Raw genomic sequence first — 16,510 nt, forward strand, 5'->3', positions numbered from 1 at the left:
ATTAACACAAATGCATAAACGTATTCCTAATATTTGATTAAATTACAAGTTATATCTTATAAAATATTATGATTTATAAATTAATTTCTAAAATTACACCTAAATTCATAATTATCCAAAATTTAATGGATATTTAGAATGCGGGGTGGGCGGATGCGGGTAAAGTTTCAAACCCATTACTCGCCCACTATCTGCGATGGGTACCACTTTCTAAATCCACACCCGCCCACTACCCACTAAAATTATACCCATCCCGTCCCAATTAGAACGGGTGCGATGCAGAATCTACGAAATTATACCTCAGGATTCAACAGAGCACGAAAAGACGCAGCAATTCCTTTCTATTTCATCAAATGGAACCAAAAGGTCCAGAACAATAAATTTATGTTGTCAAATCCCGACAACGATAATCACCGAACTAAAATCACGACAGAAATGAAAAGGAAAAAAATAAACTTTAAGATGAATTGGATGCGGGGTCCTTGGGATCTGATTTATAAGGCTTATTATAAGCCTCAAGCTCCTCGTAATACACATCCCAAACGCACCGCACGCATCCGCTCCCGCAACAATCTCCAGGCTCGGGTTTCTCCGGCGGCGGAGGTATTGTCTCGGCCAATTCTTCCCCTTTAACTCCTTTCTTGTTCTCTTCGCCCGTACCCTTAATCGGCGTCTCTTCCAACTTGGTCGCCATGGGTTTTAATCGAACGAGAAGAAGGCGGCGTGGATCTTGAAATCGATGGGCGTTGAGGGAGGAAACAAATCTAAGGGCGGAGGTGGGTGGTGTGATGATGGTCATTGGCGAGGCAACATGGGTTGGGGTGTTGATTAGTGGGGGATGGTTGGGGAAGGTTCCAGGAACGTGACGATAAGAATGAAATAGCATCGACCAAGACGTTAGGCCACGCGAGTTTTTTGGGCAGATTCCATAGTTTACCTATTCCTATATTGTTTGCTAAATGTTGAAATTCTCAGTTTTCTATAATGACTTTCTGTACAAGTGGCAGCGTTTTATTTGTCCACTGCTTCATTATCTATCACCTCAATTACGTTTCAATTCCCTTCAACTTTGTTAAATTTCGGATTATACAACGAGGATCTATGTTTGGTACATTCTCTTATATTATGACTCCTTACTTTATGCCGTAAACCAGTTGAATTAAATTCAAGTATTGTTAACTTTGATTTGATTCAAAATATTTAAAGCGCAATTCAATTTGATTTGAAAGTTTTAAAATTATTCTTATTTGAAATAAAAAAAATTAAAGTTTGACTAGAGCTTAAAAAATTTAAACTCGAAATATTCTAAATTTAAGTCAAAGCTTGAACTCGAGGTCGAACATAGACCTTAAGTACATGAAACTTTTATATTATTTTTTAAAAAAAATAACATATAAATGTTAGTTTTATTAATAATTTAATTTAAAGATTAAAAATTCAATATCTTATTTTTTGAGTTATTTGAATCTGGTATCAAGTAGTTCATTTCGATTGTTAAGAACTCAAGCGAATCTATTCAAATAATATTAACCAAAATTTGATTGAATCTAATTCGAGTAGCTTGTAATCTATTTCATCTTATTTACAATCATGCGTCTTATCAATAACTTATTTTGGGATAAATTATTAAAATGATTACTTTCATTTTATTTCTTTTCACTTTTGATTATTAATTAGGATGAAAACGTTAGAGAAAAGGTAGTGATAAAGATCGATTTTATTAAAAAATTAAAATTATAAAAAATAATATATTTTTGTAATATATTTTGATATATTTACCCAATTACATAAGGCATTATCCAATTATACAAAAGGTGCAACTCTGTGTATAATTCATTTTTACACAAAATATTATCCAATTACATAAACTATTATTACAATTGTTTTACTATTTTATATAATATTAATTTTATTCATTCGAAAAAAATATTAAATTATTTTTCAAAAATAATCTTAAATGATAATAAGATAGTATTTATTTATAAATTTTTAACATGATATGATATTTTAATGTAGACAACCTTTTTCAGTGAAAACCTACCGGCTAACATTATGAATTTCAGCGAACGTATCAGCTTCTATGTTGTATTCAAACTTTGATTTAATAGTATTATATATATTTTATTTAATTAATCGTGTAAATCATTGCTTTTATCCAACTACTAAAAAAAATATATGTATATTAAATACATATAACTTTTTTTTTTACATGTAAAATTGAATCCAACTAAGATATACACACAATTGCACAAAATGAACATTTATTACATCAATATATAATTTTAAAATATATCCCTAAAGGAGTAAGCTATATATCCAGAGAAGAATAATTGTTATTAATAATATGTTTTATCATCGGCTTGAATGTTACCGCTACAAGTTAAATTTGGAGAAGCAACAGAGCAAATTACTATTACAAATAATGAATACATAAACTAAAATGCACACAATTGTTATGGTAACCTGTTCAAGGGTGCCAATAACTACATGATGCTCCCCGGTTGCAATAACCACTCTCGTGAAACTTACAGATCCGCTGTCCTTTGGGCGGCAGTCTGAAAGAACCAACTCTGTTTGGAGGACCACCACCGTACGATGAGTGCATATTCCATGGGGGCCTGGCTCTAACAAAACTCGAATCTCTGCTGTGAAAATCATGGTCTCTCGGATTGACATGCCTCTGTTGCTCCCTTGGATCAGGATATTTCTGTTGGTCCCTAGAATCGGCATATTTCTGTTGATCCCTCGAATCGGCATGCCTCCGTTGGTCCCTTGGATCTAAATGCTTCTGTTGGTCCCTTGGATCTACATGCCTGTGTTGGTCCCTCGGATCTACATGCCTGTGTTGGTCTCTCGGATCAACATACATCTGTTGGCTTCTCCAATAGGCAGGATTTCCTGCAGAAGTGCTTGAATGGACGCTGCTGCCATTTTCCTGGATCGTCCCATGACCTGGTCCCCAACTGAAGTTCATAGTTTCTTGTCGTAAACCTTGCAAATGAAAATTTACATTTCCTTGAACTGCTCCCCAATTGGTGCCTGTAGTTTCATGCCCTACTCTCCAAGCTTCGTATTGGTTAACTGAGACATCGCTGGGCCTTGTATCTTCATCCATTTCAGCACTCGTAGAAGAATGTCCGCCAGAACTCTTTTGAGCGTCTTCAGACTTAGTGATCCCAAATAGCTCATTGGTCAAAGCCAACAGAGAAGAGATTTGTAGATCATTCGTTGAACTCAAAGCATCACTTTTTCCTGGATCTGGTGCAGGGCTCAATCCTCCCACAGGACTAAAACAATCAGGTTCAGAACCTTGAGCCAAGTCCCCATCACAACGCAAAATTGATGTAGGTGAAGGAGGTGAAGCCATGCCATTAAGTGACTCCATCGCTTCAACTTCAGCCAAGAGATCTGAAACTGATTCATCACCCAAAGAATACTCATTGGGTTCAGGAACAATTGGATCCCATCCAGATTCATTATTAGCAGGATCTGTGGCAGAAGAATGTGTCAATTGACCACTTCCTGAAGTTGGAGTAGCAGCATGATCACTTCCCAAGTCAGTCGGTTTCATAGTAGACTTGGGAACAAGATCAGGGTTCCACTCCCCTGCAGGTTCTGCAGAATTGGAAGAATACCCTCTCCATTCACCAGCTACTTCGTGAAGCTGTGGTCCATTACCCACTATACTTGAAGCAGTGCTCCAGCTAGGACCTGAATCCAGTTGAGCAACATTTGGAGGAGGAGATTGTTTACTTTTAGTAGCCTGAATTTTTGACTCTTTTTGGTTCAATTTTGATGTTGAGGTAGGAAGATCTGGGAAATCAATACCCTGATTGTGCTCCGACACTTCAAGAGCCCTAGCGAGATAAAGAAGACCAGAGTTGGAACCCCATCCATTTGAAGCATCATTCAAAGGTGGAGCTCTCCAGCATTGCCCAGAAGATTTGCCTGATTTTCCCTCATTATCATCTTGCTTCACATTTCCATCAATAATTTGACCTTTGGTCTTGTTCAAGTTCACATTCATGTCAATCGAACCACAGTCCCATCTTTCAACCCCATGACCTTTGCTAACTTGAGGAGACTGAGTTTCACATGGTTTCACAGACAATGTAGATGTGGGAACCAAACCACTCACATGAGGCTGACCAGGGAAGTAACTATCACCCTTCATGGAGTCCTTCTGGGGCAAACAACTTCCTGTCTCTGAATTGACAATATTTATAGAAGCAGTACAAGTAGAAGATTGAGAGCCCAGTTCTTTCCCCATCGCAGAGTCATCGTTACCATGATCACTTGCATCATTCTGGTTTGGGTTCAAGCTTCCCTCAACCTGTTTACTTTCTGTCTGGTTCACCTTCGTATTCCTACTCTCCCTAACATCTACATCCCTGTTCTGAAATCCCTCCTTGGAGGCAATACTTACATCTATAGTTCGCATGGCACTACTATGAAACAATTGATGTGCTTGGCTGTACTGCCCAGCCAAAGCATCAGTTAAGAGAAGGGAGTCATCTTGCTTTTGACTTACTCTCCATATTCTCGAATCAGGAGGGAAATGACCACCCGTGCTCCACACACGTGACATTGCCATAGAAAATGGCCCTTGAATTTTCTCATGTGGGTCTTGATAGTGCCATATTTTATCTGTCTCAGTATTATTTATAGATAGCTCCATTCCTGTAGAGTGGATAGAAAGAAACAAGCCTGATTAACACCACACACACACATATATGCACCCCTGCCTACTTGCCCGTACATGCATATCTACACAATACCAAAAGATTAAGACCAACATAGGAAAAACAATGATAAAAGATTGTCTATTTCTAGAAGTGCATGCTACCTTTTTTCTTCTCATCCAATTCTCCAGAAACTTCCTCATACTTGAAAAATAGATCCTTATTTGTGTCACTGTGTATGTCAGCAATTTCATGCAGCCTACGGTTTCGTTCATCAGGTGAGTTCAGAAGCTGCAATTTTTCTTCACATTCCCTGAGCGTTCAACATGGTCAAGGAATCCTTGATACACGTTACTGTTTACTTACCAACAAAAAGGCTTAGGAGTAAGGACAATTGCAAGTATCATGTCTAATGGGGTCACACAGTTTCATAGCACGATTAGTAAAAAAATATATATATTTTTAAAATTGCATAGCTTAATAAAAATGCTGAGCAAGTTCTTTAGTTTTCTTACACATAACGCGAACCTGTAAGGCCAATCATTCATCCTTGTGTGATGGAACAAGCTAAAAAAAAAATGTTCAACAAAATATCACTGCCAAAAACTGAAGCAATGTGCCTGGATGATAAATGACAAGGTTGGAGTTGAAAAGGTTGAACTTATTTGTTGTTGGTCATCTCTGTTATACAACAAGAAAACAAAGAAGCATGGGCAAGAACTATCAAAAGGACTTTGCATTCACTGATATGGCTAAGGATATGATCCTAAGTAAAGAATAATGAGCATGGTTGGCTTAAGATAACAAATTAACAATTATGTTTATTTTTAGTTGTATGTTGGTGGCATGTGTTAAGAATATCAGCATAGTAGAGAAAACGGGGGTAAGAGGAGGAAGCTTACAAGTCAGTATCATAACAAACAAAAAAGGATATTCCTTCATGTCCCCCTTCTGACTTGCTTGCTCGTAAAGATTTTTAACTCGTAAAATCTCCGACTCCAGGCACTGGTCAGAAGAAATAAGAGCAAGTGCAAAAAGTACATTCAGAACAGATCTTTAAGGGGAAATAGAAAACATGCAACTATGTAAGAACACTAATATCCTGTCCCTTAAAAGTAACTACATATTAATATCCTGTCATTTATGTGCTGCAACCTCAAAGCTTAGGAACTTACATCATTTACTCTAACTGCTTGAAGAGCCATTGCTTTCTCCTGAACCTCACCCTACAACAAAGCGTAAAACTCCTTTCAAATGACACAACAAACATCTTGGCTGAAAAGTAAAAAAATGAACATATAACACTTACCACAGTAAACCATTTGATCTGCCCACTTTTTATTATACTCTGTCGTAGTTGTTGGCACTCATCCTGAGTTATAACAAAAATATCAAAATCAGTGGAACTTGCATACCTTGTCGAAGAAGGTAAAGTTATGGCAAAAAGACAAGATGGCCCACTGCCAGCCTAACTAGGAGTGTTTATAACTGATAGCCATATAGATGGAGAGACATGTCAATGACCTTTAGAGAGTGACCTTTTCAACCATATACTAGTAAATGGTTAATATAGTCTATGGCGTATTTTCTTTCCAATTTTGTTCTTCCAGCCTATACCAATCCACACAAGCCATCAATTAGCCTCAATTTACTCATTAACCTCTGCCGTTAAACCCTCAAGCATTTTAAACTTTTCTTTTTGGATAATTAAGTTATTTTCCCCAGTTCAATCACAAATATAACCCTAACTAAAATTAGAACCTATAAAACCCAACTCTTCATCCCTTTTGTTTCAATATGTCGATAAAATCAGAGTTCATGCACATTAGACATCCTTACATGGCACTTTTGTTAATAAATGCAAGGCTGAAAATGGAAAATTTATGTTTCGCAAACAACATAGGATCATTGAAATAAACAGAAACAAAGCAAGAAATGAAACAAAATAGAAGTGAAAAATATGAATTGAGGAAGCATATTTGGGCACCTCAGAAAATTCCTGATTTGAAATTCCATCAATGGAGACAACCTCTTTTTTGTCTAAATTTAATATCTCAATCATGATATCTATCGTCTTTTCACCAATTTTATATGGTTCGGCCACCTTGCTGGTACCTGCAAACAAAAATATCATTAGCCAATGTCTGTGATAAAACAAATCAAAATTAATTAGGGGAGCATTGGCCATATAAGTTAATACCTACTACTTGGACAAGCCTATACATATCTTGCTTCTGATCATTACCAGGAAGCCTTATCCTTACAAAGGAACCAACAATTTTGTCGTTAAATTTGTCAACATCATCAATTAAGTTCTCGATCAAATTACGCCTCAACCAGATCAAGTTCATATTGTGAACATCAATTGCAGCAAACTCATCTGGATTTGTCCTTTTTCCTTTCTCATCAACCTTTCTATAGGATGTAACAACAACTTCGGAACGTTCACTAATGGTATCAGTGGGCCCCAAATAATATTTTGTAATTCCTGGTTTTACTGCTTCTACAGTTTCAACTTTGCTAAAAAATGTCCGTTGCATCAAATTTTTTCTTCTCTTGGAGAAACTAGCTCCAAGGTCTCCAAAAGACTTCTCCATTGTAGCATTTTCTTTCCAGGGATTTTTAGCTTTTGTAAGCTCATCTAAAGTTAGAGATAGCTTCTCTTTCAAGGAAACCCAATACATCTTGAAAAGATACTCCCAACTAGTTGGATCATCAAAATCCACTTGTACCTGCACAGTATAAATTACAATAGTTACCAGACAGGGAGAATGAGTAATGCTAAAAATAAAAACTATTGAGATATTAAAAAAAGAAATCAATTGTACAAGATTTGGCTAATCATACCATTTCCTTATTGCCTAATGTGCTGTTTTCACTCAGCATTATAGTTTTCAAGCAGATTCCACAAAATCCTTTATTTCCCCTTACATTCACGTAATCGGCACCTTTGGTGCAATTCTTGCACAAGGAGTACGGACAAGTATAGCACATATAATATGAAGCCTTTTGACAAGTGCTACATATATGCCACCCTGAAATGTACAACAAATAGAAAACAAAACATTAATGAAACGGACAACTTAAACATCATAACTTACTAATAAATGGGATAACCATGTATGCATGATAATGAATCGGGAAGCAAAAGTCCAACACAAAGATGGATATGGAAGGTACCATTCAATATGCACAAGGAGAGAGTATAAGATTACAGTTGAGATAAAAAAAAGTAAAGTAATCTAACCACGAATCAGTGAAAAACGTGAAAAGTCACCACTTTACACCCACATGTTAATGGTACGACATCATATCGTATTTGAGAAATATATAGTAACCCGGTAATTAAACAACAGAGAATCCAAACCAATGACAAACATTGAAAACTACCATTTGACATGTGCGTGGCAACAGTACAACAGAACATTCATTAATTAACTGCAGAGCAAAAAAGCCGAAAATGAATCTAGATAACATTAACACGAGCTTCAACACTTCCCATCACTTAGATTAATTAAATTGAAACAAAAGTGACAGAAGATTTATAAGAACTAATCAAAATCCAACATACCACAGTTCCATTTCGCCTTTGACTTAAAGAATGCATCGTCCCTTTTGACGCAGGCTGGATGATATGCCTTAGGACAGCCGCTGACATTAAATCCCATAAAATTAACCATGTAAATGATACAAATGAAAACTATACAAAAGAAAATTAAAACTAAACCAACATTCTATTGCCAAACGAAGAAGAGCATCAAGTAGTACAATAGATGAACAATTAGTATCATAAAATAACCAAAAGATCAGTGGCATTGGCATAGAACTTCCATATTGAACTGAAAACTATCTGCAGTTAATCTCTCTAAATAAAAAGCTCATATAAGCTCAATTTAGCGGAAAGTTAAAAAAATTTCAGATTAACTTAGCAAAACCTTGAAGCTCAATCAAACAATAACTCTAGCTTTCACCTTATTATTGGCCAACTAACTAAAACTTCCTTTCATTTTATTACATTTTCTGATCAAATAAACAGAAATAAGAAGCCAAAATTTTTCGAAACTCACTGCCGATCACAAAGCACGAGACTCCCGCCATCGAAGCATATAAAACAAACATCTTCTTCATCATTCTTCCTCCGAGCTGGGGCCGGAGCTGATAACGACATCATTTTCGCCTGATTCTTCGGCGGTCTTCCCCGCTTCCGCTTCCCTGAGCTCATCTCAATAACTTTGACTCCGTCTTCTGATCTCATCTCCGCTTTAGCACCACCATCTCCACGAGCCACCACGTCAGAGTTTCCCCTGAGATGCGAATCATCCGTCTGCGGAATGTTCCGGCAGTGATCGACGCTCATGAGCTCTACTCCTTGCAAAGAATCACGATTCAAACCAATACTATCATTCAGAACATCACCACCGCTGCTATCATTGTTTTCTTTAGAAGGATTAGACAGAGACGTAGTGGATTCAACACCTTGTTGTTGAGAATGAGAATTTTCCATGTAAAAATAAATAAATATTTTCAGACAAAGAATCTATGGTTATGTTAATTTCTTTGAAAATCAAATTTAGGAAAGCGAAAAAAATGATTGAAAACCCTAGCGATGAACGAGGAGAAGTGGGCACAATGGTCATGGACCGGCAACTGCCAAGGGATGTGACAAGGCATCGTTTGGGGGAAAAAACGTTTAATTAACTTCAAAACCTTGTCTTTCAAAACATGAGACTTAAGTGGAAGGAAAAGCCGTCATTGGGACAGTTGTATTTCTTTCCAGTACTTCTTAACTTGTTTTTACTTTTTAACGTCAAACGCGGGAATGTCTCAGGAAAGGCGGGTTAATATACGGTTAATATACAGTATTACTGGATACATTAAAATGTATTTAATAAATATGAAAAACTATTATGTTGACAACTAATAATGTTTTAGGTAGAAAATATGAAAAACTATTAAAAAATTTGGTAACCGATAAACTTTGGTTATCGGTAAGTATCTATCCTTTTTATAAAAGTGTCCATACTTTTAACATATCAAGTAAATTTTACCGGTTTTGTCATAATGAATCTGGTTTTGTCATATTTTTACCTGTTATATTGTAAATTATCTATCCTTTTTATAAAAGTGTCCATACTTATTTCACTGTGAAAATATTTTATTATCTTTAGTTAATATTGTTAAATTTAAAATCTAAATAATATTTTATAAAATATCAAAACAATCAAATAATTTTTTGTGTAAATGAAATTATTAAATTAATATTGTAGGTGGAAAACATGAAACACTATTAAAAAATTTGGTAACCGATAAACTTTGGTTATCGGTAAGTATCTATCCTTTTTATAAAAGTGTCCATACTTTTAACATATCAAGTAAATTTTACCGGTTTTGTCATAATGAATCTGGTTTTGTCATATTTTTACCTGTTATATTGTAAATTATCTATCCTTTTTATAAAAGTGTCCATACTTATTTCACTGTGAAAATATATTTATTATTATCTTTAGTTAATATTGTTAAATTTAAAATCTAAATAATATTTTATAAAATATCAAAACAATCAAATAATTTTTTGTGTAAATGAAATTATTAAATTAATATTGTAGGTGGAAAACATGAAACACTATTAAAAAATTGAAACATAAATTACATAACTTAAAAAAAAAGTATATATCATTTTTATAAAAGTGTCCATACTTATAAAAGTAGGTCTAAGTCATGAAGAAATATTAAAAAATTGTGCTACCAGTTCGTGTCGATCCAAATTAAAAATATGTCGATCCAAAACGATATAACAGGTAAAACTATGACAAAACCGGTATAGAAATGATAAAACCGGTCAAGCGCTACCGGATACATTTAAAGTGTCGGTACTTTAATATAATGATCGACACTTCGTGAATTTAAAAGAGAAGCAGTTTTAAATCCTATAAATTGTCGATACTTTTAAAAAATGTATCGATCCAAAACTATATACCAGGTAAATATATGATAAAACCAGTAACAAAATGATAAAACCGGTAAAACGTTACCGGATATATTAAAAGTGTCGATACTTTATATAAGGATCGACACTTTGTGAATTTAAAAGAGAAGCAGTTATAGCGCCTATAATGTGTCGATACTTTAAAAAAATATATCGATCCACAACGATATAACAGGTAAAAATATGATAAAACCGGTATCAAAATGATAAAACCGGTAAAATGATACCGGATATATTGAAAGTGTCGATACTTTCGTAAGTACGTGTAATAAATTATCGACACTTTCAAAGAAATAGGTAATTATCCTTTCGAAAGTATCGACACCTGACATAAAAGTATCGACACTTTTGTATTTGTATCGATTAAATATAAATAACATATCCGATGAAAATATAAAGGCCATAGCTAAATATCCTCTGAAAAAAGATAGAACGGACGAGTTTTTGAAATCGAAGCGTAATTGTTGCTGCATTTCAGAAGGCGTTTCTAAAGCGAAGTTTGTTTGTTTGTTGCTGCAGTCGAATCGAAAAGTATGTTGTCGAAACCCTAATTTTTTATTATTACAGTAATCGCGATAGGGTTTTTTATGTGTTGTTTGGGGTTTTGGAGTAAGGAAGCATTTGGGACCGATTGCAGGTAGAAATAGATATTCAAGGAAAAATATAAATGTCGATACTTTTATTAAATATTATAGGTAGAAAATGGTATTATAGGTTGTATAAATGTGCCGACACATTTTGGTGTGGCCATTCAAATTCTTTTGAAGAAAACCGTTTTACCACAAGAGTAGTTATCTATATTTGTATATTGAATAAAGTGTATGTAACAAAATAATTTGATTTGCGTAAACTGATATATGAAGGAAAAATGGAGTCAATGGGTTGGAAAATTGTTGGTGGAGCAGATGACTTTGAAATTGAGGCCGAGACTCGAAAGCAACCAAAGGGTGGATATATGTACTTCTAGTAAGTATCAATGTCTTTTTGTTATTATTGTTGAAATGGTAATTGGATTAAAGTATCGATAAACTTTAAATTGATTACAAATTTTAAATGTTAACAGTATGGCCGAATGCAAAAGGATGAAGGGAGATGGCACACAGAGCGGTTCGGTATGTAAAATGAAATTGACATTGAGTAGTATTAGTATTTAGTGTTAATGTATTGATTAAGAAACGTTTATGTTTAATATTAGGTGAAAAAAGATGTGAGGTCCAAATGGAATTCAATGAGTGATGCTGAAAAGGAACCTTACATCACACAGTCAAGGAATGATAGTAAAGAATACAAAGAACGGAGGAAAGCACATGAAAATAAGGTATTCATTAAACTTGTAAATACGTTGATACAAAATATATAAGAACTATAACATTATATATTGTTAAAAAATGTAGGAAGTGTCGACAAGATGCAGCATTAAAAGGGTGAATTTATTAATTAAACACCTTAAGGAGAAGGGTCAGTTGAATGTGCTGGGAGAAATAGGTTTTGGATCGTTGATCGGAGTAAGGGATCGACCTATTCGGAGGGAATTGTGTCGATCCTTGATGGCACAATTTGACGTCAGTCAATGTATGGCTAAGTATGGTGATTATTCATTCTCTCTGGGGGTATCGACTGCTGCAGCCGTATTGGGGGTACAAAACAAAGGCAAAAGTGTTATAGAAGTCTGTAGGAGTAAGAACTGGAAAGCACTTGCCTCCAAATATGGTTTGAATCATAAGGTGACATATGCTGAAGTTGAAGAGGATATCAAAAGTGGATCTTACTAGGGGGATGAGCTGAAGGCCCGAGTTCTATTGTACCTTGTCGGGATATTTCTTTGTCCAACGGGTGATACGTCAACGAACAAGGAATATATGAAGCTCATTTGCGATGAAGGCTTGAAGGGTGAATTCAATTGGGCTGAATATATCCATTCGAGATTGATTGAATCAATAATCACCTTTAAAAAGGGCAGCCAGAGATACCTCAAAGGGTGCATAGCAATCTTAGAGGTAAATGAGTTGAATCACTTTTTTGTGTTTTTATATAAAAATATAAATTTTATTATAAATGCAGGTTGCACTGTTCGATTTTTGGTCGGGCTGTGAGGCAGTGCCGGCTTATGAAAGAACCGGAGTGGCACGCATCCGTGCATGGGGGAAGGAAGATGTGGTTAGAGTGATGGTGAAGTTGAAGTTGGATAGAGGGAAGAAGCAAGAAATGGTAATAAATGTAATTAAATAATATTAAGAATATAATCAATGTCTTAATATTGTAATTTAATTTTGAAGGTTATTGGCAAGGATGTAGAGGAGGCAGTGGAGGCAGAGGAGAAGAAAGGAGGGATGGTTGTATTGGGGGATGACGGTGAGTGGGACGACGGTGAGGGAAAACAGAGTAACTTCGACATTTTGATGTCTGAATTGGCTGATATCAAAAAAATCCAATTTGAAATCATGCAAAGACAATCAAGAGTCGAAGAGAAACTTGATCGAGTCGTAGAGAAACTCGAGAGAGTCGAAGATACACTTGAGAGGCATAAGGGGGTAGTGGAAGGAAAAATAGATGGAGTGGTGAAAGAAGTAGAGGTGTTGAGGGTGAAGTGGTGAAAGAAGTTGGGGTGTTAAGGGGTGATATTAAGATGGTGACGGGAGAAAAATTTGAGGGAGTGGTGAAGGAGGTTGTGGATTTGAGGAGTGAACTTACGGGGGTGAAGGGGGTGGTTGATAAATACTCGGATGAAGGAGCTCAATTGAAGGGTGAAATAAAAGAGATGAAGAGCTATGTAGAAAAAAAGTACGATGAACTGAAAAATATGAAGAAGAAAAGAGGGAGGAGGAAGAAGAATAGATGGAAGAAATGAGGAGGAAGGAAGTCGATGTCATTTACACACCGGAGAGTGTTATAGCAGCAGTTTTGGATTCGGAATGTCCTGCACCCCAGAAGAAGAAGCAGAAGGTAAGTTTAATAAAAGAATACTTAATTTGATTTTTATTATGTTGTTGTGACAAAAATTTGTATGCAAAATTGTAGGTTGAAAAAGCGGATATTCCAAGCGGAATTGATGACATCGAAGCTGTAATTTGTGATTATTTATGGAATAGCGAGTTAGAATCGGGGTAAGTGAAATATATTGTTTTGTGAGTGATATTTAAATATTTCATGAGAACATATTAATCCTAATGATTCATACAGATATTCTGTAATCTCAATGGGAAATCAATTCGCTACTGTATACGACGTTACAACGTTGAAGCCTACGGAATGGGTTGGCGGTGTGGTAAGTAGAAAGTAGAAAATGTTAAAACTTATTGAATATGTTCTGATTGTGTAATTAATTTTGTTAGGTTATCGATTTGCTCGCCTGGACCATATGCTACGATTCTCAAAGTCACTCCGGAGGATTGGCTACCTTCCATACCTCTTAGTGGTGAGTTAAATTAATAAATATTGAAAAATAGTGTTATAGACGGTAAATTAATAATGTTTGTTGCGTAATTACAGCAACAGGCGTTGGATGCCAACAACAAAGAAAGTGTTGAGAGTATTTCTACCTTCGGGGTGTCATATTGGATAACTATGTGAAATTCACCGACTGTGAGAAGGTAAGACACCATACCAATTGCAAATGATGTTTTCGGATATAGAATGTTGAATTTTGTCAAATTGGGTGTGAAATTTGTTGCAGATCATGATCACAATAAACTACCATAATTCACATTGGTATCTGTTGGTGTTGGATATGGTAGATCATGTTGTAACAATATATGATAATATGTTTACAACTGAAGCAGCTAAACAGAGAGTGAAGGATGCTAAGAGATTGGTATGTATGTATGTATGTATGAAAGGACATTATGTAAATTATAATGCATAATTTTTTGGTGCATAACTTCTTCTATTTTAATGCAGATTAAAATATTAGATTCTTATAATAAGAAACGCATTTGGGTTGAGTCCTGTGGATCTCTAGGAAAGTATCCCTTGAAAAATTTCAAATTTGTGGAGCATAAGAAGAATAAGCAATTGAATGGGTATGAGATGTTATCACAAATAGAAAGCTTAATTTATGCAGTATTCATCATAATTGACATGTGTGGTTTTCAAATTTTGTAACAGATATGATTGCGGCATGTATGTGATGATGTGGATGGAATCGATCGGTTCTACAGGGGCAACTGGTGATTTTGTAAGTGGATAGAAAAAATTGTTTGTGGTAAAATTGTTAAAAGTCGTAGATTGAATGCTGTAGTTGACAATACTTACGTTCTGACAATTTGAATATAGGTTGTTGGAGACTGGGATCGATCGCGAATATTAAACGATCTCGTAAGCCACAATCAAATGAACGAAGACAGGAGATAACAAAAGCTGCAATATTACATAAGAATAACAAAAGGATGCAATGATGTAAATGTAGGGTTAATTTTGTATAAGATTTATAATTTTGTATACGATTTATATTTTTGTATGTGAATATAATTATGAATGAGATGAGAAAAGTTAGCAGTATGTTGTTGTACATGTTTCTTATACACATTAAGGGTCATGTTGATACTTGGAAGTAAAAGGCAAATTTACAATATGGCCAACAGGGTGCACCCATAAAGTGTCGATCCATATAAAAAAGTGTCAATCCCAAAAACATGGAAAACCAAAAGTATAATGTAATATGTAATTTTTCAATCTAACCGGTACAAGTCTACCGGTTTTATGAGAGAATATGTCTAAATAATGTGTCGACACTAATATAGTTTGTGTCGATATTTTTTTTCCAGAATGAATGGAAAACAGTTTGCACCCATAAAGTGTCGATCCATATATAAAAAGTGTCGATCACAAAATCATCGAACCCAAAAGTATAATGTAATATGTAATTTTTCAATCTAACCGGTACAATTATACCGGTTTTATGAGAGAATATGTATAAATAATGTGTCGACACTAATATAGTTTGTGTCGATATTTTTTTCCAGAATGAATGGAAAACAGGGTGCACCCATAAAGTGTCGATCCATATATAAAAAGTGTCGATCCCAAAATCATCGAACCCAAAAGTATAATGTAATATGTAATTTTTCAATCTAACCGGTACAATTATACCGGTTTTATGAGAGAATATATATAAATAATATGTCGACACTAATATAGTTTGTGTCGATATTTTTTTCCAGAATGAATGGAAAACAGGGTACACCCATAAAGTGTCGATCCATATATAAAAAGTGTCGATCCCAAAGTCATCGAACCCAAAAGTATAATGTAATATGTAATTTTTCGATCTAACCGGTACAATTATACCGGTTTTATGAGAGAATATGTATAAATAATGTGTCGACACTAATATAGTTTGTGTCGATATTTTTTTCCAGAATGAATGGAAAACATGGTGCACCCATAAAGTGTCGATCCATATATAAAAAGTGTCGATCTCAAAATCATCGAACCCAAAAGTATAATGTAATATGTAATTTTTCAATCTAACCGGTACAATTATACCGGTTTTATGAGAGAATATGTATAAATAATGTGTCGACACGTATATAGTTTGTGTCGATATTTTTTTTCCAGAATGAATGGAAAACAGGGTGCACCCATAAAGTGTCGATCCATATATAAAAAGTGTCGATCCCAAAATCATCGAACCCAAAAGTATAAAGTAATATGTAATTTTTCAATCTAACCGGTACAAGTATACCGGTTTTATGAGAGAATATGTCTAAATAATGTGTCGACACGTTATAGTTTGTGTCGATACTAATTTAAATATCAAGTGTTTTTCCACCGTTTACGATATATAGTACTCTTAATCGAGAAACCCTAAACATAAAGGCAAGCAGGCAGATCTTCCTCTTTC

The 16,510-nt window shown here is 35.0% G+C and overlaps 1 protein-coding gene across 3 annotated transcripts; it reads right to left on the reverse strand.

Annotated features, from left to right (window-relative positions):
- Window positions 1-2,315: 2,315 nt before the first annotated feature.
- Window positions 2,316-9,321, reverse strand: LOC120207592 (zinc finger CCCH domain-containing protein 44-like). 3 transcript variants are annotated; one of them, XM_039207024.1, is made up of 12 exons: window positions 8,750-9,321; window positions 8,254-8,333; window positions 7,530-7,717; window positions 6,883-7,414; window positions 6,670-6,797; window positions 5,992-6,054; window positions 5,858-5,908; window positions 5,617-5,687; window positions 4,847-5,001; window positions 4,532-4,680; window positions 2,759-4,327; window positions 2,316-2,704 (listed from the first exon to the last, which is right to left on the reverse strand). In XM_039207024.1, exons 1-12 carry the CDS (start codon window positions 9,184-9,186, stop codon window positions 2,468-2,470), a joined length of 3,660 nt encoding a protein of 1,219 aa, XP_039062955.1. In that variant the 5' UTR covers window positions 9,187-9,321; the 3' UTR covers window positions 2,316-2,467. The 3 variants fall into 3 exon arrangements, with proteins under 3 accessions (XP_039062955.1, XP_039062954.1, XP_039062956.1); XM_039207023.1 differs by having other exon boundaries at window positions 2,316-4,327; XM_039207025.1 differs by lacking the exon at window positions 8,254-8,333 and having other exon boundaries at window positions 2,316-4,327; window positions 8,750-8,887.
- Window positions 9,322-16,510: the final 7,189 nt, after the last annotated feature.

Source organism: Hibiscus syriacus, unplaced genomic scaffold, assembly GCF_006381635.1.
Source record: "Hibiscus syriacus cultivar Baekdansim isolate YM2019G1 unplaced genomic scaffold, ASM638163v2 tig00015087_pilon, whole genome shotgun sequence".
NCBI classification, from domain to species: Eukaryota; Viridiplantae; Streptophyta; class Magnoliopsida; order Malvales; family Malvaceae; genus Hibiscus; species Hibiscus syriacus.